The sequence below is a fragment of the Thalassophryne amazonica genome, chromosome 4, assembly GCF_902500255.1.
Source record: "Thalassophryne amazonica chromosome 4, fThaAma1.1, whole genome shotgun sequence".
Classification (NCBI taxonomy): Eukaryota; Metazoa; Chordata; class Actinopteri; order Batrachoidiformes; family Batrachoididae; genus Thalassophryne; species Thalassophryne amazonica.
The window spans coordinates 143,401,984-143,421,956 of NC_047106.1; the positions used below are offsets into that span (position 1 = coordinate 143,401,984).

Consider the following 19,973-nt stretch of genomic DNA (forward strand, 5'->3'; position numbering starts at 1 on the left):
GAAATTTCAGCTACAGTTTGGCAGAAAGCACATGGGAGACTCAAGCCTGGATTTGATGTGTGTGCTTATATCAATTGCATCCATGCCCGGCACACTTTTACAGCTGAGCAGACTGGGATGATGGACAAGGTCTTGTCCACGGAATCATGCACCTGGAATCAAATCCTGGTCTGAACATTGATAGTCCAGCTCTTACCCACAGATCCACCTGCTCTGCTTTACTCCAACTGAACACTTTTCAGATTTTCAATTAACGAGAAATTTCAGGTTTAACCTTGATCTAGTCCCTTATGTCCTGGGCATGATATTAAACTAGATCCCAGGGATTGTAAGTGGTTCTCCAGGGGACAGATTACTCCTGGTTAGGGGTTGCTGACAGCATTGACACTTCATCCTCCATAAGTCAGCATTGGAAAGTACTGCAATTAGGGTATCCATTGAGACCATAAAGATCACATCATCATCTGCAAAGACAAGATCAGTCACTGGACTCCATGCCTCTACCCAACACCTAGTCCATACAAGCACTGAACAGAAGAGGAGCCAGAACACATCCCAGTGGAATATCAGTGTTCACTGTGAAAAAACGTCAGAGACTCTGTCCCTACTCAGTACAGCACCAACAGCAGTCGTCGTGGCAATCCCTCCACCATGAGGAAGATCATCTCTTGATTGACTCCTGGATGGAATGGTGGACACTGAGATGACTTAGCCGGCCCACTGTCAGCGCGTACTATTTTTGACAGACGCTGCATGTGGTTGCTGTGGGAAGCTTCTGTTGGTCAGGGTCTTGCTCTCTCACCTTCCTTTTTCTCCTCCTCTTCTCTGTGTTGTTTGTCTGCATTTTGTCAAAGACTTCCACTCCCATGTAGATCATTACTTGCCAGCTCCCTTGGTCCCTCCTTTGTTCTTCCCAGGTCTTCCAGTCACTGGAGCGGCTCTTGAGGTTGTGCTGTCATCTGTCCTAATGACGTGACTCCACGCCGAAGCTGGTTCTTGATGATGACACACTCTTTGTTCTGGAGCTTGGCTTCAGCCAGGATACTGATGTTGGTACTGTAGTCTTCCGACCGGAGGTGAATGCTCCTCAGGCAGTGTTGGTGAAATTACTCAAGGGTCTTTAGGTGGCGGTGGTAGGTGGTCCAGGTTTCAGATCTGTACAGCAGGGTTGGCATGACAACAGCATTTTTGTCTTGTGCCCAAGGTCTCTGCTGTTGAAAACATGGGTGCGAAGCTGGACAAAGGCAGGTCATGCACACTTGAGTCAATGTTGGAACTTGTCATCGATGCCGGCGTTTGATGACCCATGGCTGCCCAGGTGTTGAAAGTGGGTAACGTCTTGCAGGACCTGTCTGTGCAGTTTCACAGCAGGGATCTTAGGTTTGACCACGTTGGATGGAAGCTGATAAAGGACTTGTGTCTTCTTGAGGTTGATATGAAGACCAAGCTTGGTATAGGCCTTGTCAAAGGTTTCAAGGATTTTCTGAAGACCTTCTTCCATAAAGGATGACACACTGCCATCATCAGCATACTGGAAGTCCAGGACCAAAGTGGAGGTGAATTTCTTCTTGGCTCTCAGTCAGCTGAGGTTGAAGAGCTTTCCATCCATTCTGTACATGGTGTAAGTTAGTGGCAGCACCTTGCCCTTGACCAGGTGGAGGATTGCTGCCACAAAGATGATGAAGAGCATAGGGGTGGTGATGCAGCACTGCTTCACTCCTGATTGAACACTGTAGGCTTCAGGTTTTGTGCTATTTCCCAGAACTTTGGCAGACATGTCATTGTGTAGAAACCTCAGGATCTTGATGAATTTCTCTGGACAGCACATTTTGCTCAAGATTTCCCACAGAAGTGGGCATGACATGCTGTCAAACGCCTGTGTCAAGTCAATGTTAGGCGGATTGGGAACTTAAAAAAAAAAAACAAAAGTTGTCCAGGTCTTCCTTGTAAAGGAGAGCTCTCTAAAAAAAGGTTAAATGAAAAATAAATAATTAAATGAAGGTGAGGTACAATGGTTGGAGTTGCTCTCAGCACTTTTCTTGCAATTGTCAGACAGTGAAAAGCATGTCTGTGGTAAATGGTAAATGGACTGCATTTATATAGCACTTTTCCATCTGCATCAGATGCCTCACATTCACCCTGATGTCAGTGTGCTGCCACACAAGGTACTCACTACACACCTTGCCCAAGGGCCCTTAGTGATTTTCCAGTCAGGCTGGGATTTGAACCAAGGATCTTCTGGTCTTAAGTCCAATGCTTTAACCACTAGACCATCACCTCTCCATCCCTCTTGATGGTCAGAAAACACTCTGGGTTTCAGGAAGGATGCCTTCTGTTCATGGTCTCAGATGGTTGTTGGCAATCCATGCAAGAACCTTTCCTGCAGTACACAGTAAGGAGATTCTGCAATGGTTTCTACAGTCAGACTTGTCTCCTTTCTGCTTGTAGATGGTGACAATCATTGAGTCTTTCAGGTCTGCTGGTATTTCTTCTTGTGTCCAGATTTTTTTTGTTATTAAAGTATTTATTCAGTTTTAACACAAAACAAAAACAGAACAGCATAGACTAAACACAACAGCAACACTACTCCAAATGTACATTAAAACCAAAATACAAGTATACCAAATTAAACAGAAATAAAACAAAATTTGTCTAACTCCTTAGGTAATATCTAAATACTTCCCAGACTTGCATTATGATTCTTTCTGTTTCTGCAGTTTGGCAACCAAAAGTTCATATGAAGCTATTGTATATCCGTCATGGAATTAACCCATTCCTTAAAGACAGGAGCCTCTGGACTTTTCCACTTTCGAAGAATAACTCTAGCAGCTAGAACAAAGCCTGTTAGCAGCTACTACCTTTAGCAATATTGGGAAGACAGGTTCTGTCTCCCAACCGACAGACTTGAGCAGACTCAGGCAAGCGTGTCCCCAACCATCCCTCAAACGTTTTAATTATTCTTTTCCAAAATGGTTGAACCACAGGACAAGCCCACATAGCATGAATAAAAGTACCTTCTTGATGGTTACACTTCCAACACATATTATTTTTAAGGATGCCCATTTCAAAAAGTCGTGTAGGTGTATAATAGAATCTATGAAGAATCTTATAATGAGTGAGTTTTCCTCATGCTTCTCCTGTGAACCATCCGACAGGAGATTATCATATACCATAAGTCCTTATCAATGTCCTCATTCAGATCCCTCTGCCAAACAAGTCTTAGACTCTCACTTTTATCATACATTGCTCTAGATGACATTTTATAAAACATCGAGGCTGACTGAGAATTTGGGGTAATTTAAGGTAAGTCTGTACAACATTGTCTTGATCAGATATATGCTTAAGTATCTTACTCAAACCACTTCTTATTTCCAGATATTTCCCAAATTCAGATTTATTTCCCAAATTAAATTTTGTTTTGAAATCCAGATAAGCTTTAATTGTTTTGTCCTCAACAAGGTCCGATATGCTTCTGATGCCCCTAGACAGCCAGGAAGCCCAGAAAACAACTTTCCCTCCAATTTTTATTACTGGATTGTTCCAAAGTGATGAATATAATTGTTTATAAGGGGAAAGCTTATGCAATTTAGTCCAAACATTTTCAGAATGTTGTAAAATTGGATTAGGCTCTTGGCCTTTGCATGGATTTTTTTGTGTCAGAAGATCAAATGGACTAAAGGGGGCGGTAGTCTCCTGCTCAATAGCTATCCATCCAATATCAGTATCCCCCTTTTGCAGTGATTCACAAGTTTGCTCATCTCAAAGGCAGTGTTGTACAGCTCCACATTTGGCAACGAGAACCCGCCATCCCTTCTTATTATATACAACATCTGTAATTTTATCCTTGGTTTTTTGCCATTCCACAGATAATCAGTTACCATTTGATTGTATTGCCTAAAATATTCTCCAAATATTGAAATTGGAAGCATCATTGACAAATAATTGAATTGTGGTGCAATAACCATTTTTATAGCGTTAATCTTCCCCCAGAGCATTAAATTCAACATTTTTCCACTTTTCTAGGCTATTCTTGATTTTAGTGAGGAGAGAAGTTATATTGATTCAGGTTCAGGTTCAGGTGACTTTATTTGTACCCGTAGCTACAGTAGTGTTCAGAATAATAGTAGTGCTATGTGACTAAAAATATTAATCCAGGGTTTGAGTATATTTCTTATTGTTACATGGGAAACAAGGTACCAGTAGATTCAGTAGATTCTCACAAATCCAACAAGACCAAGCATTCATGATATGCACACTCTTAAGGCTATGAAATTGGGCTATTAGTAAAAAAAGTAGAAAAGGGGGTGTTCACAATAATAGTAGCAACTGCTGTTGATGCTACAAACTAAAAACTATTATGTTCAAACTGCTTTTTTAGCAATCCTGTGAATCACTAAACTAGTATTTAGTTGTATAACCACAGTTTTTCAGGATTTCTTCACATCTGCAAAGCATTAATTTTGTTGGTTTGGAATCAAGATTTTGCTGGTTTACTAGTGTGCTTGGGGTCATTGTCTTGCTGAAACACCCATTTCAAGGGCATGTCCTCTTCAGCATAAGGCAACATGACCTCTTCAAGTAGTTTGACATATCCAAACTGATCCATGATACCTGGTATGTGATATAGGCCCAACCCATAGTAGGAGAAACTGCCCATCATGATGCTTGCACCACCATGCTTCACTGTCTTCACTGTGAACTGTGGCTTGAATTCAGAGTTTGGGGGTCGTCTCACAAACTGTCTGCGGCCCTTGGACCCAAAAAGAACAATTTTACTCTCATCAGTCCACAAAATATTCCTCCATTTCTCTTTAGGCCAGTTGATGTGTTCTTTGGCAAATTGTAACCTCTTCTGCACATGTCTTTTACTTAACAGAGGGACTTTGCGGGGGATTCTTGCAAATAAATTAGCTTCACACAGGCGTCTTCTAACTGTCACAGCACTTACAGGTAACTCCAGACTGTCTTTGACCATCCTGGAGCTGATCAATGGGTGAGCCTTTGCCATTCTGGTTATTCTTCTATCCATTTTGATGGTTGTTGTCCATTTTCTTCCACGCGTCTCTGGTTTTTTGTCCATTTTAAAGCATTGGAGATCATTGTAGATGAACAGCCTATAATTTTTTGCACCTGCGTATAAGTTTTCCCCTCTCCAATCAACTTTTTAATCAAACTACGCTGTTCTTCTGAACAATGTCTTGAACGTCCCATTTTCCTCAGGCTTTCAAAGAGAAAAGCATGTTAACAGGTGCTGGCTTCATCCTTAAATAGGGGACACCTGATTCACACCTGTTTGTTCCACAAAATTGACGAACTCACTGACTGAATGCCACACTACTATTATTGTGAACACACCCTTTTCTATTTTTTTTTTTACTAATAGCCCAATTTCATAGCCTTAAGAGTGTGCATATCATGAATGCTTGGTCTTGTTGATTTGTGAGAATCTCCTGAATCTACTGGTACCTTGTTTCCCATGTAACAATAAGAAATATACTCAAAACCTGGATTAATCTTTTTAGTCACATGGCACTACTATTGTTCTGAACACTAGTGTAGATTTGACTTGCAGCAAACAGGAAAGGGCGTCCATGTTAGTCAAACACAACAATAACAATGAAAACACTAAAAACACTAACAAAGAACATATGCAAAACAAAATGTAACACAAACACCACCGGGGACTCACAAGCTTACTAAACTACTAAAAAAGAAGCATCAGGAAAAACCACTAATAGATGGTCAGCGTAAAACTGATGTGATTGGCATTATTTGTCATAAGTTAGCACTTAATTTCACACCCAGATATTTCATGCCTGTTGAAAGCCACTTAAAATTACCTGCACTAACCATAGCTGGTTGGCATACTTTGGACACAGCCATAGCCTGAGTAGAGGCCACAGGATCTGACACCAGACACAATATATCGTCAGCGTGAACAAAAAGTTTGTGTTCTTTACCACCAGCAACAACCCCTTTAATGTTTGTCTCCTTCCGTATTGAAACAGCTAGTGGCTCCATACTTTATATGAATAAAATTGGGGAAATAGGATCGCCCTGCTTAGCTCCCCTAAAGAGCCTGAAACATTGTGAAATCAGGCCATTCGTGACCACAGCTGCACTTGGTTTTGCGTAAATTATTTTAATCCAATTCAAAAAACCTTCCCAAATCCAAAATTTTCTAGCACACAGAACAAAAACCTCCATTTGACTTTATCAAAGTCTTCTTTGTGGCTGCCTTCTCTGCGTCAAGGGGAGAAGGCAGCCACCGGAACGTCTTTCTCATGACTTTGCCAAAACAAGTGAAGTAACCTCCTTAGGTTATCAGAAGAGGACCTCCCTTTAACAAAACCTACTTGATCAGAATGAATAAGGCAGGGTAAAACTTTTTCCACTCTCATGGCTAATATTTTTGTAAGAATTTTACAGTCTACCTTAATTAAACTGACTGGACGAAAGCTGCCATGATCTAATGTGTCCTTATCTTTCTTAAGAATTAATGTTTTGAGGGCTTCGTGAAAGTTTTCAGGAAGACATTCCAACGATACCGCCTCACTGCAGAGTTCTGTTAATATCAGGGCCAAGACGTCTAAATTGTGTTTATAATATTCTATTGGGAATCCATCAACTCCTGGAGACTTTTTCACTTTCATGGCCTGCATTGCCGACCTAACGTCTGCTTCAGTTTTTGCTGCATCTATTGCTCCAGCCTGTTGTGAGGAACTAAATCAATCTGAGCCAAAAAAAATCTTCCACTTTTTGTTTATCTAGTGCTGTGTCCGAAGAATATAGGTTTGAGTAAAATCTTTGGAATCTGTGATTAATTTCATGTGATTTTGTTATTACTTCCCCTTGTTCATTTCTAATCCCAGGAATCACACAAGATGCTTCTTGCTTTTTCATTTGTCTTGCTAATAACTTACTTGCTTTTTCCCCGTTCTCAAAAAAATTTGCCTTTGTTCTAAAGAGTGCATATTCTGCCTCCTTATTATAAATTTCATTTAAATCTAATTTCAACTTGCGGACTTGTCGCAATAAAGATTCAGAATAGTTTGTGGCCAACTGAGTTTCCTTCACTTTCAACAGGGACACCAAAGGGCTTTATCTGCCTTTTTCTTCTTGCTTGAGTAAGCAATAATTTTGCCCCAAACAAAAGCTGTGGAAGCATCCCACACAGTACTAAATTTCTCTGTAGATCTGGTATTGATCTGGAAAAATGATTTAATTTCTATGTTCAGCATCTCAGTAAATCCTGGGTCCCGAAATAAAGATGTACTGAGCCTCCACCTACTGCTCCTAGCTGCCTCCTCCCCAAGCATCATGTCCAGCACCACAGTTGCATGGTCTGTAAGTGCAATGGCCCCAATCCTACAATCAACACAGTCACCACTCATACTTGTGCTTGTGGGAAAAAAAACCTATATTCTTTTTCTCTAGGGTTGATAAGCCTCCATATATCCACCAAATTTAGAGCTTCAATTAGCTGATGAATTGCCTGCCTATCCTTAGGGACCCGCTTTGTATAGTTTGATTTATCCAATATGCCATCTTGAACCTGGTTGAAGTCTCCTCCTAATATTAATTTTCCCCGCCAGGTGCTCCCAGAATACTATTAGTTTTTGAAAAATTTGGTATCTTTCATGTTTGGTGCATATATGTTACATAGATCAACCCTGCTTCCATTAATCCTTGCTTCAATGCAAATTAACTTGCCTTCCTCATCCTTGTGTTGATTTAATTTCTCAAATTTTAACTTCTTATGTACCAAGATGACAACACCTCATTTCTGACTATTAAAACAGCTGTGAAAAACGTGACCTACACCACTTCTTTATCTGCCATATGCACTTCCTGGAGATATGCAATATCAACCCTTCGAGAGTTTAGATAACTAAGGCATTTTTCCTTTTAACAGGATTGGACAAACCGTTTACATTCCAAGTAATAATTCTGAAGTTCTTAGCCATTGCTGCTTTTTATGACTATTAACTGAATGTTAACAAATGTAGCGCCCTCACTATAATCAAGGAGAGACATAAAACAATTGTAGTTTTCTGTAATAAAACTCAAGTCTGTGCACAACAACCAAACCCAACAACAAAAACACATTAAGAACATATAAAAATAATAACCAAACTGTGCAGATAATCTGAGATGGTCAACCCCCCCCCACCCCTCCCAAAAAAATAAAATAAAAAGCCAACCATCCTATCCACTACCTCTCTCAATGGTCCGTGAGGCGCAACCATGGGTCACCTCCACAAATCTCCCACCTTTCTACCCATTTTTGTGCTTGCCCACTGTATAAACACTAATATTGCGTGAAACCCTGGAACTCAAAAGAAATCCCCCCTAAGACAAAATGCACCCCATTTCTTGTTTTCAAAGAGTAACCATCTTGTCCGCCTCCAAGTCCAGTGACTCCACTCTGTGTTACACCATCAGCCACTGCCGATGGACAAACAAATAACATAAAAATAAACCCCAGTCATATTCCCGTTGAAAGGCATCAACGGTTCCGCTCACTTGTCCTAATGACTAGAAATAAACTCCATTGCTTTCCGGGGATCCTCAAAACTTTTCCTCTCCTTTTCCCATGTAAAACAGAGAACAGCCGCATAAGCAAGCATAATTCTTATATCCAGCTCATGAAGCTTCTTTCTGACATCATTAAACTTTTTCCTCTTCTCCACCACATGCTTGTTGAAGTCAGGAAAGAAAGAGATTCTACTGCCATTCCACAGAATCCTCCCTCTGCTTCGTGTGCCTTGCCTTGCGGCTGCAAGGACTCGCTCCTTCTCCAAGAAGGTGTGAAAATGTATAATAATGGGTCTCGGAGGTTGTCCCTCGTTCGGTAGTGGGCCAGATGTGTGGTGAACTGGCTGCAGCTTAGTATCCGACAAATCAATGTCCAGTGTCTCCGAAATAATGCTTCTCACCAGTTCTCTTAGTTTAAGTGATGAGACGTTGGTCTCCATTCCAACCTGCGTAGCTTTCACAGCAGAAACATATACCTGCAAATCTTGCAAAATGCTGCTCACTTGAGTCATTTCACGCATTGCTTTTTCCAAAGTAGACTGCAGTCCTGTTATTGCGTCCATTGCCATGGGTGTAGAGTGGCCCGTGTCCGAAACCGGCTCCTCTTCAGTGGCTAGGCTAACTAGCATGTCACTGCTAGTGTTAGCAGTCACCTGCTTTGATTTCTCAGGAGCTCTGCTTTAGGCGGCCATAATGGTCAGCGGTCCCACGTGACTCTTGTGTCCAGATTTTGATGATTAGTTTGTGCATTTGGCGTTAGTGAAAAGGACCTCATTCTTTTAAAACCTCAAGAGGAATGTTGTCTTCCCTGAGTGCTTTATTGTTTATCATGACTTTAAGGAAAATGACAGTTTCTTCAATTTAGATTTCAGCTGAGATATTCAACAATGTCTTGTCTTGCTAAATTGCTGAGCACTTTCTCCTCCACAATGACTGGGTTCATGTTCAAGAGGTCTTCAGCAGGCTCAGGCCATCCTTGCTTCGAAGAGGTGCTTGTCCTTGGTTGGAGGGACCGATAGCTTTGTTGGTATTGAAAAAGCCACTGCTGACTGTGAGTCCTTGGATGTCAGCAGCCTTCTTGATCTACCACTGATTTTTTTCAGTTTACAAGTTTCACTTTGTGGAGTTGCTTTGTGTTGCTGCAGTTGAGACTTTTTCTCTTGTGAGCTCAGATCTTTATGGAGGTTGAGGAAAGCTTGTCGCTTTTGGTTGGTAAGTCGTTGGAGGATCTGGTCATTCTCATTAAACTAGTCCCAGTGCTTTCCCTTCTGGTCAGAGTGTTTCTTGGCAGGCTGTTGGTATGGCTGTCTTGAGCTCTTCTCAGTGCTTAGGACCAGGGACAGAGTGCTTCGTTGGGAGTTCTTTCATGAGGCACTGTTGAAACTCTGTCATTGTTTCTGGGTCTTTGAGCTTGGTGATGTTGAATCTTTTGACAGTTTTGTAGTGTCCAGGCCTCCTTTTGGGGTGAATGTTCAGTTAAATCTTGGTGCAGATCAGATGATCTGTCCAGCAGTTGTCTGCACCAGTCACTACCTTGATGGACAAAACATCTTTCTGGTCATTTGGACAATGATGTAGTTGAGCAGGTGCCAATGCCTTGAGTGTTGCCAGGAGACTTTGAACTTTAGCTTTTGCCTGAAGATGGCATTGGTGATGACAACTTTATGTTCAGCGCACTTTGTGAGAAGCAGGGTGCCATTGACATTGCTCTTGCCCACTCCATTTCTTAAGATTGTTCTGTTCCAGAAACAGTAGTCCTTTGTGATAGGGGCATTGAAGCAGCCGAGGTGGATGAACTTGTCAGTTGCTGGGATAGCAGATAGGATTGTGTCCAGCTTGGCATAGAAAATTAGCTTCTCTTCATGGTCGGCATCATGTTTTGGTGCAGAAGCAGTAATAATGGTGGCATGGCATTCACTCACTGGGAGTTCAGTCAGTTTTGAAAGGTGAGAGTTCTTTATTGCAAAACCAACAGCATGCAGTCATCATTTCTCCTCAGGAAGCTTTTCAAGAATGAAGTGTAGCTCCCGTCTTCCTCCTGTAGCGGGCCTTATCCTGCTTTTCTTGTTTCACTCAAGGCAACTATAACGAGCTCAAGTTTCTGCAGTATGGTAAGATGAGAGCTGCTCATCTTTCTGGCTGGTGCAAATTTTGTTGACCATCAGGGTTCGTATGTTCTTGTTTTCTTGTTTTTCTAACAGAGCTGGTGACCTTCCGGACACATGATACAGACAGGTTAAGGTGAAGCAAACTCTGTCTAGCGCACCTTCCAGAAGCCATCCAGATTCACAATCCTACCCTTGTCCCTCATTGCAGATTGCTGAAAGACTCGTGGGTGTGGAGTGTAAAAAAAATCTGCATCCAGGGTTGATCTTGAGACACCTGCGTGTGGGTTTGTTTAATGTGTGAATGCTGTTGCACGCCAACAAATGCATGGTCCTTGACAAATCTTTATCTTGGTCTGATGGCTGGGAAAATACAGACGATTAGGGTCTGAGGACCTGCTGCAACCTTCATCCATCTTCTCAGACACTGGATTACAAACCATCACCTCCTCTACCTGATCCCCCCTTGAGGACTTCTTGTTTCACCAGAACCCCATTAACCATTTGTGTTTAGAGTTCCTGTTGGGCCTTCATGGTTACTGTAGAGCCCATGGGGCACACAAGTTCCCCACCATATTTCATCTCAACAGGCAATTTTGATCCTTTACCCAGGGCCACATTGTGGACAATGGGGTTGGACTTTGACACCCTGCACTTGTGTACAGGCTGAACATGATGTCCATAATATTATTGGTGATGCCACAAATTCTCAGGATGCACCAGAAAACATAACAGGGGACTAACATCAACCTGAGGACTGACGTGTTTTTCTGTTGTAATTTGAAGAAATGTCTGAAGAACATGTTTCCTGTGTGTTCAGGCATGCGGTGTTGACTTTGAAGTGAAAGCGTTCTGTGCTGAAAACGCAGAGGAAAAGATCCACAAAAGGTAAAATCATGCTGCTGAATAAGAAAATGAATTGTAAATCAAGGTTCATTGGACTCACAATGTCTCCATGGACAAATGAGGTAGAGGGAATGTGACTCGGCCTGGAAGAAGCCCAGTCTGAAGGCAGGACTGGATGGGAGGGCCTGTTAGCAAGCACCTGGTGGCCAGGATTGCAACGGAGCCTGGCTGGGCTCAGCCCGAAAAGGCAATGTGGACTTTTCATCTCCACCCTGTGGGCTCACCACCCGCATGTGGAACCGCTGAGGTGTGCTGTCCCATGGGTGGCAGTGAAAGTCAAGGGCCTTGATGGACCAGACCCTGGCAGTAGAAACTAGTTCTGGGTGTGTGGAATGTCACCTTGCTGTGGGGGAAGGAGCTGGAAATTGTGCTGGAGCACTACCATTTAGGGCCTAGCCTCCACGCACAGCTTCAGCTCCGGAACTACTCTCCTTGATAAGGGTTGAACCTTATTCTTCTCCGGAGTTGCCCAGGGTGTGAGGCAACGGGTGGGTTTGGGGATACTCACGAGCTCCTGGCAATGCACTGCTGCATTGGAATTTACTTTGGGAGAAAAGAGGGTCACCTCCCTGGACCTTCAGGTTGTGGGAGTGGAAGGAAACTCTGACTGTTGTTTGTGTGTATGCACAGAACAGCAGTTTGGAGTATTCAGCCTTCTTGGAGTCCCTAGATTGAGTCGTGTATGTGCCTCCGGTGGGGGAAATCATTGTTCTGCTGGGGGATTTCAATGCATGTGGGCATTGACAGAGACACCTGGAGAGGCATGATTTAGAGGAATAGCCTCTCTAATCTGAACCCAAGCGGTTGTTTGTTATTGGTCATCTGTGCTAGTCATGGACTGCCCTAACAATCACCATGTTTGAACATAAAGATGCTTGTAAGTGTACATGGCACTGGAGCACCCTTAGCTGAAGGTTGATGATCAATTTTGTGATTGCATCATCTGATCTGACGCTGTATCTTGGGTCTAGAGAGGGGCAGAGTTTGTCAACTGATCACCATCTGATGGTCAGATGGATCAGACAATGGAGAGGCCTTTAGACAGACCTGGTAAGCCCAAACAGATAGTGCGGGTGAACTGGGAATGTCTGGAGAACCCCACTGTCAGAGTGATCTTTAATTCACACTTCTACCGGAGCTTTTCTGGCATCCCTGTGGAGGTTAGGGGCATTGAACGAGAATGGGCCATGTTCAAAGCTTCCATTGCTGAAGCTCCAGCAGGGAGCTGTGGCCTGAAGTTCTTAGGTACCTCAAGGAGTGGGGTACCTAGGGTTTGTAAGAGTAGAATGGGAGGCAGAGCCTTCAGCTTTCAGGCTCCTCTCCTGTGGAACCAGCTCCCAATTCAGATCAGGGAGACAGACACCCTCTCTACTTTTAAGATTAGGCTTAAAACTTTCCTTTTTGCTAAAACTTATAGTTAGGGCTGGATCAGGTGACCCTGAACCATCCCTTAGTTATGCTGCTATAGACGTAGACTGCTGGGGGGTTCCCATGATGCACTGTTTCTTTCTCTTTTTGCTCTGTATGCACCACTCTGCATTTAATCATTAGTGATTGATCTCTGCTCCCCTCCACAGCATGTCTTTTTCCCGGTTCTCTCCCTCAGCCCCAACCAGTCCCAGCAGAAGACTGCCCCTCCCTGAGCCTGGTTCTGCTGGAGGTTTCTTCCTGTTAAAAGGGAGTTTTTCCTTCCCACTGTAGCCAAGTGCTTGCTCACAGGGGGTTGTTTTGACCATTGGGGTTTTACATAATTATTGTATGGCCTTGCCTTACAATATAAAGCGCCTTGGGGCAACTGTTTGTTGTGATTTGGCGCTATATAAAAAAAATTGATTGATTGATTGATTGATTGAAGGAGTGGTAAACCAGGAACAACATGGTGGACACCGGTGATCAGGGAAGCCATCCAACTGAAGAAGGAGTTTTTCCAGGATATGTTATCTTGGAGGACTCTGGAGGCAGTTGCGAGGTACCGACAGGCCCGAAGGATGGCAGCCTCTGTTGTGGGGGATGTAAAGCAGCGAGTGTGGGTGCACTTTGGAGCAACCATGGAGAAGGACTTTCGGTTGGCACCAAGGTGCTTCTGGAAGACCGTGCAGCACCTCAGGAGAGGAAAATGGGGAACCATCCAAGCTGTATAGAGTAAAGATGGGACTCTGTTGACCTCAACTGAGGAGGTAATCGGTCACTGGAAGGAGCAATTTCAGGAACCCCTGCATCAGACTGGCGCACCAGCTGTAGTAAAGGCAGAGCTGGAGGCTGTTAGGGGATCCATCCATCCATCCATTTTCTACCGCTTTATCAGGAGTCGGGTCGTGGGGGCAGCAGCTCAAGCAAAGCTGCCCAGACCTCCCGATCCACACACACCTCCCCCAGCTCCTCCAGGGGAACCCCAAGGCGTTCCCAAGCCAGCCGAGAGATGTAATCCTTCCAGCGTGTCCTGGGTCTTCCCCGGGGCCTCCTCCCAATGGGACGTGCCCGGAACACCTCTCCAGCGAGGCATCCAGGGGGCATCCGGAAAAGATGCCCAAGCCATCTCAACTGACTCCTTTCGACGTGGAGGAGCAGCGGCTCGACTCCGAGCTCCTCCTGAGTGACATAGTTCCATACTATGCCAGTATGCTAGCCATATGAAAGGCAGAATAAATGTGTCTTAAGTCTGGACTTCACAGAATCAGACTGTTTTATCTCCATAGGGAGATCATTCCATAAAACAGGTGCATGAAAATTCAGTAAGGTATATCTTATATATTATATTCCAATTCTAAGGTGGAACTATGCCAGTATACAAAGGTATATCTAAATAGGAAGAGTAAAGTAGGAGAGTAGAAAAGAGTAGAGTAGCGCCACTTAGGTGCCTGGTCTTGAGAACCAGGGATGGTAAGTTAAAGCATGATAAGAAAAAGCTCTGTGAACAGACTTTTTATTCACCCTAGGGACACAAAGTAGTCCTGTACCCTGAGAACGCAGAGCCCAGGCCGGTACGTAGGGTTTAATTAGGTCAGTCGCCTAAAAAAATCAGCCCCTGACGTGACAGTATGCAGCTGTCGATGTGTTTCACCAAATACATACAATGTGTATTTGGGAGTGGTATTTGCTCTTGAGTTCCAGATATAAATAATTGTTTGTTTGAATTTAGTTATATTTCTGTTGTTGGGACCTTAAGCCTGGTTCACACGACAGGATTTTAATATTATCTTTAGGTTTCCAAAACCTGAGAGACCACACACGTGAAGATAAAAATCATGGATCTAACAGGTTTGGTCGTACAGTGTGTGGTGTCAAGCCACACGGTAATAACAACAACATCACACACGAACAGATTTCACACATGATCATTTACAGTTCAGACAGGAAATCTCGCAAAAATCTCTCGAGATTAAACGTGACTTCAGAGTAAACAAACGGAGGTACTTTGTGGACTATTTAAAACAGCGGGAATAAACGAATACAAAAAGAAAAAGACAAGGCGTTCTTTAAGAAGTGGAGACAGCGCGACCACCGGACCTTCTGGTAAGTCAGAACAGCTGTTTTGATTTTATTTTCCACTTCGTATGTCCGTCACCTCGCTTTCTGATTGGCTACACGTCACATTCAGCAGACTGCGTGCTCGTTTGTGGTCAGAGGACACAACACACGCTGCAATATCGGGCCAAAAAAAACAACATGTTGAATATCCCTGATTTGCTATCAGAGCGCTCCTGACGTCCTTCCGAGCAGATCAGAGTGCTCTGAACACACCACACATGGCAGGAATATCTGATAAGATTATCTTTAGCGTCATCACAATTGTCGGGGCGTCCTTAATTACACTCAACAAAATATAAACGTACACTACTGGTTTTGCTCCCATTTTGTATGAGACAAACTCAAAGATCTAAAACTTTTTCCACATACACAATATCACTATTTCCCTCAAATATTGTTCACAAACCAGTCTAAATCTGTGATAGTGAGCACTTCTCCTTTGCTGAGATAATCCATCCCACCTCACAGGTGTGCCATATCAGGATGCTGATTAGACACCATGATTAGTGCACAGGTGTGCCTTAGACTGCCCACAATAAAAGGCCACTCTGAAAGGTGCAGTTTTATCACACAGCACAATGCCACAGATGTCACAAGATTTGAGGGAGCGTGCAATTGGCATGCTGACAGCAGGAATGTCAACCAGAGCTGTTGCTCGTGTATTGAATGTTCATTTCTCTACCATAAGCCGTCTCCAAAGGCGTTTCAGAGAATTTGGCAGTACATCCAACCAGCCTCACAACCGCAGACCACGTGTAACCACACCAGCCCAGGACCTCCACATCCAGCATGTTCATCTCCAAGATCGTCTGAGACCAGCCACTCGGACAGCTGCTGAAACAGTTGGTTTGCATAACCAAAGAATTTCTGCACAAACTGTCAGAAACCGTCTCAGGGAAGCTCATCTGCATGCTCGTCGTCCTCATCGGGGTCTCGACCTGACTCCAGTTCGTCGTCGTAACCGACTTGAGTGGGCAGATGCTCACATTCGCTGGCATTTGGCACATTGGAGAGGTGTTCTCTTCATGGATGAATCCCGGTTCACACTGTTCAGGGCAGATGGCAGACAGCGTGTGTGGTGTCGTGTGGTGAGCGGTTTTCTGATGTCAATGTTGTGGATCGAGTGGCCCATGGTGGCGGTGGGGTTATGGTATGGGCAGGCGTCTGTTATGGACGAAGAACACAGGTGCATTTTATTGATGGCATTTTGAATGCACAGAGATACCGTGACGAGATCCTGAGGCCCATTGTTGTGCCATACATCCAAGAACATCACCTCATGTTGCAGCAGGATAATGCACGGCCCCATGTTGCAAGGATCTGTACACAATTCTTGGAAGCTGAAAATGTCCCAGTTCTTGTATGGCCGGTATACTCACCGGACATGTCACCCTTTGAGCATGTCTGGGATGCTCTGGACCGGCGTATACGACAGCGTGTACCAGTTCCTGCCAATATCCAGCAACTTCGCACAGCCATTGAAGAGGAGTGGACCAACATTCCACAGGCCACAACTGACAACCTGATCAACTCTATGCAAAGGAGATGTGTTGCACTGCATGAGGCAAATGGTGGTCACACCAGATACTGACTGGTATCCCCCCCAATAAAACAAAACTGCACCTTTCAGAGTGGCCTTTTATTGTGGACAGTCTAAGACACACCTGTGCACTAATCATGGTGTCTAATCAACATCTTGATATGGCACACCTGTGAGGTGGGATGGATTATCTCAGCAAAGGAGAAGTGCTCACTATCACAGATTTAGACTGGTTTGTGAACAATATTTGAGGGAAATGGTGATATTGTGTATGTGGAAAAAGTTTTAGATCTTTGAGTTCATCTCATACAAAATGGGAGCAAAACCAAAAGTGTTGCATTTATATTTTTGTTGAGTGTAGATTGTCGGAAGGGGAAGCTCGGGTCCGATATCGGCCTTATCCTGCCGTGTGAACCTGGCATTAGTGTGGCCTTCAACTATTCAGAGAGTTTGGATAATATTGCCCGGGAGTGATATAAAACCACATTAGCAGCAGCAGGACTGGCATCTTGTCTGTACCAACTTCAAGCTGGATGATGGAAAAATAATTATACACAATGGCCGGATGTTCAGTATCCTGATATTTATTCCTACCTAATAGAAACACCAGGTATTCATGAAAGTAACTTGTATTTTATGTCGTATGCATTATGAATTGCTGCTCTGCCCCAGGACGCTGATTATTTTCCCCCAAAGTACTATGCATGTACTATGTGATGTATTATGCATCACATCGATCGGTAGATCGATGTGATGCATAATCCTCTTGGTGTGTCTTCATAATGCTGTATCAATCAATCAATCAACTTTTTTCTTGTATAGCGCCAAATCACAACAAACAGTTGCCCCAAGGCGCTCCACATTGCAAGGCAAGGCCATACAATAATTATGAAACACAGTCTACGTCTAAAGCAACATAACCAAGGGATGGTTCAGGGTCACCCGATCCAGCCCTAACTATAAGCCTTAGCGAAAAGGAAAGTTTTAAGCCTAATCTTAAAAGTAGAGAGGGTATCTGTCTCCCTGATCTGAATTGGGAGCTGGTTCCACAGGAGAGGAGCCTGAAAGCTGAAGGCTCTGCCTCCCATTCTACTCTTACAAACCCTAGGAACTACAAGTAAGCCGCAGTCTGAGAGCGAAGCGCTCTAATGGGGTAATGAAATATTATAAATGGCTGAGTGGATCCTTGTCATTTGATTGGTGCTTTGTATGTCACATAACATGGATTATTCATCCCATTTGTGTTCTGTTCCATTTAGAGTGCAAATTTGGTTCCATACATTTTGTACCATTGCACTCTGTGACCACCGCCCACGCACACCACGTGCACATTTAGCTAACATGGCTGAGTTTGTTTTGCTGATGGATGATGATTTGAAGGAGCTATTCTTGGTGCTAATTCTTCTAACACACACACACACACACAAAAAAAACAACCAAATCCACCATGCTTGGAAGCCGTCTGGAGTTATGAAGAGCTGTTAGGATGAAGATAATGAAGTTAGGATGAAAAGCTGGACAAATTTCTGACACGATTGTTCGTTGGAGTGAGGAAAGCAGACAGCAGTCTGTACAGGAAGTCAGTGCACGGCATCACGGTCGACATCATCAGAATTGTTTTTCGTAAGTTGACGGAGAACAATTTTGGACTCCGATTTAAAGTTGGTGTTGGACTCTTGACATCAAAGCAGTGACGCACACCAAAATGTAAGTCCCTTTTCTGTTGTTTATAAATTAATAAAATATCAAATGACAAGATCTGTTTATATTAAACAAATAATGATTCTTTCAATGGAATGCATATTTCATGTGGTGAAAGCTGGAACGTACCATTCAAAGAGGTTATTCATTATTTGTATATTGGCCTGTGCCAAAGAGGGCCACGCTGCCCTAATTTTACATTCTATATTTTGTTTTAATATTGTGAAGGATTTGAATTTTCTTTCTTGCTTTGTTGATACAACCCACTGCCTCGCATCGCCCAGGCATTTAAAAAACTAAATCTGTAGCTAAAATGTAAAAACCTTGCATCTAATAAAACTGTCCGCTACTTAAACAATCCACCCACCTCGATGACTGTCACACCAGCCGGTGTTGCTAAGCACGTTACTAAGACCCTGTAGATGGAGAGCCCAGATGTGCGACCGAGTCAATAGACTGAAAATGTGTCTCGGATTTCAAAGTAAGTAGTGCGTAGTGCTGAAACTGGCCATTTAGCGTGCCACTCAGGTTTTTTTATTGGCTGTCATCTGTGACATCAAAATTAATCAAGAATCTCCAATATTCTTTAAATCTGAGGTATAATATTTGCGTAAGTGTGAAAATAACATACAGAATTAAAATATTTTATTATAGGCCATGTTTCCTGCCAAATTATTTCTCTGAATCAAACTTATTTGACTTTTGTTGCAATCAAGTTGCGATTGCTGGTGTCCCCGCCCAGTTCAATAAACATTCTTTTGAAATTTAAATCCTGAGCAGTCTTCAAAATTTATGTCAACCTGTGTCGATGTTCGGTCCAAGGCTTTGGCTTAATTATACGCATTTTAAGTTCATAGTAGAACCTTAAAATCTGATCTTACAGGGACAGGAAGCCAGTGAAAAGATGGCAAAATGGATGTAATGTGATCAGACTTTCTGCTTCCTGTCAAAAGTCTGGCTGCAGCATTTTGAACCAGTTGGAGAGCCCTAATGCTGGACTATGGAAATTAATGATGCTGACACATGTTTTTGGTGACATCACAAGTCCTCTCTATTTCTATTTTTGTGACCTCCAAGTGTTTCATCCTAATCCTAATCAATGGTGCCTATATGAAAAACTTTGTGGCTATATCTAGTGCCATGCTCTTTTGGCTGACTATTCTTGTGCAATGTCAGCACCCTAAGGTGAGAGACAATGTCGGGTGCTCTGGGCCCAGAAATGCACTTAACGTCAGCTGGCGCCTGTAATCTAACTTTGCGGGTGACAGAATCCCCTATCACTAATGCACGGCATTTCGGCCTGGAGATTGGAGTAGAAGTCACCCATGGGCTTGGAGGGCTATCAATAGCCATGTCCAAGGCTGAAAAATGGTTCACAGTTCGCAGTGGCGACTGTGAGCTGGCTACCACAACCGGGCACCAAGCCCTATGTGACTTCTTTCACCTAACAACAGTGTGAAAGCCATCTTCTTTAGCAGGTATTGCTAAACTAAAGCTAATGGATGCGTGAGCTAGCCAGACATTCAGCCCATCTTCCTACAAGCTCATATTAGTACAGGAGTACAGAAGTGTGGTGGGCAGGTTTGTGGAGCGGTGTGGACTCAACCATCTGCAGCTCACCATATCTAAGACAAAGGAGCTGGTGGTGGACTTCA

At 43.4% G+C, this 19,973-nt stretch overlaps 1 protein-coding gene across 1 annotated transcript in view; it reads left to right on the plus strand.

Annotated features, from left to right (window-relative positions):
- The window catches only part of arrb1 (arrestin, beta 1), a 261,216-nt gene that overhangs the window by 105,329 nt on the left and 135,914 nt on the right, over positions 1-19,973 (plus strand). The window contains 1 exon segment of the mRNA XM_034168704.1: positions 11,464-11,531. Coding sequence (XP_034024595.1) covers positions 11,464-11,531 — 68 coding nt within the window.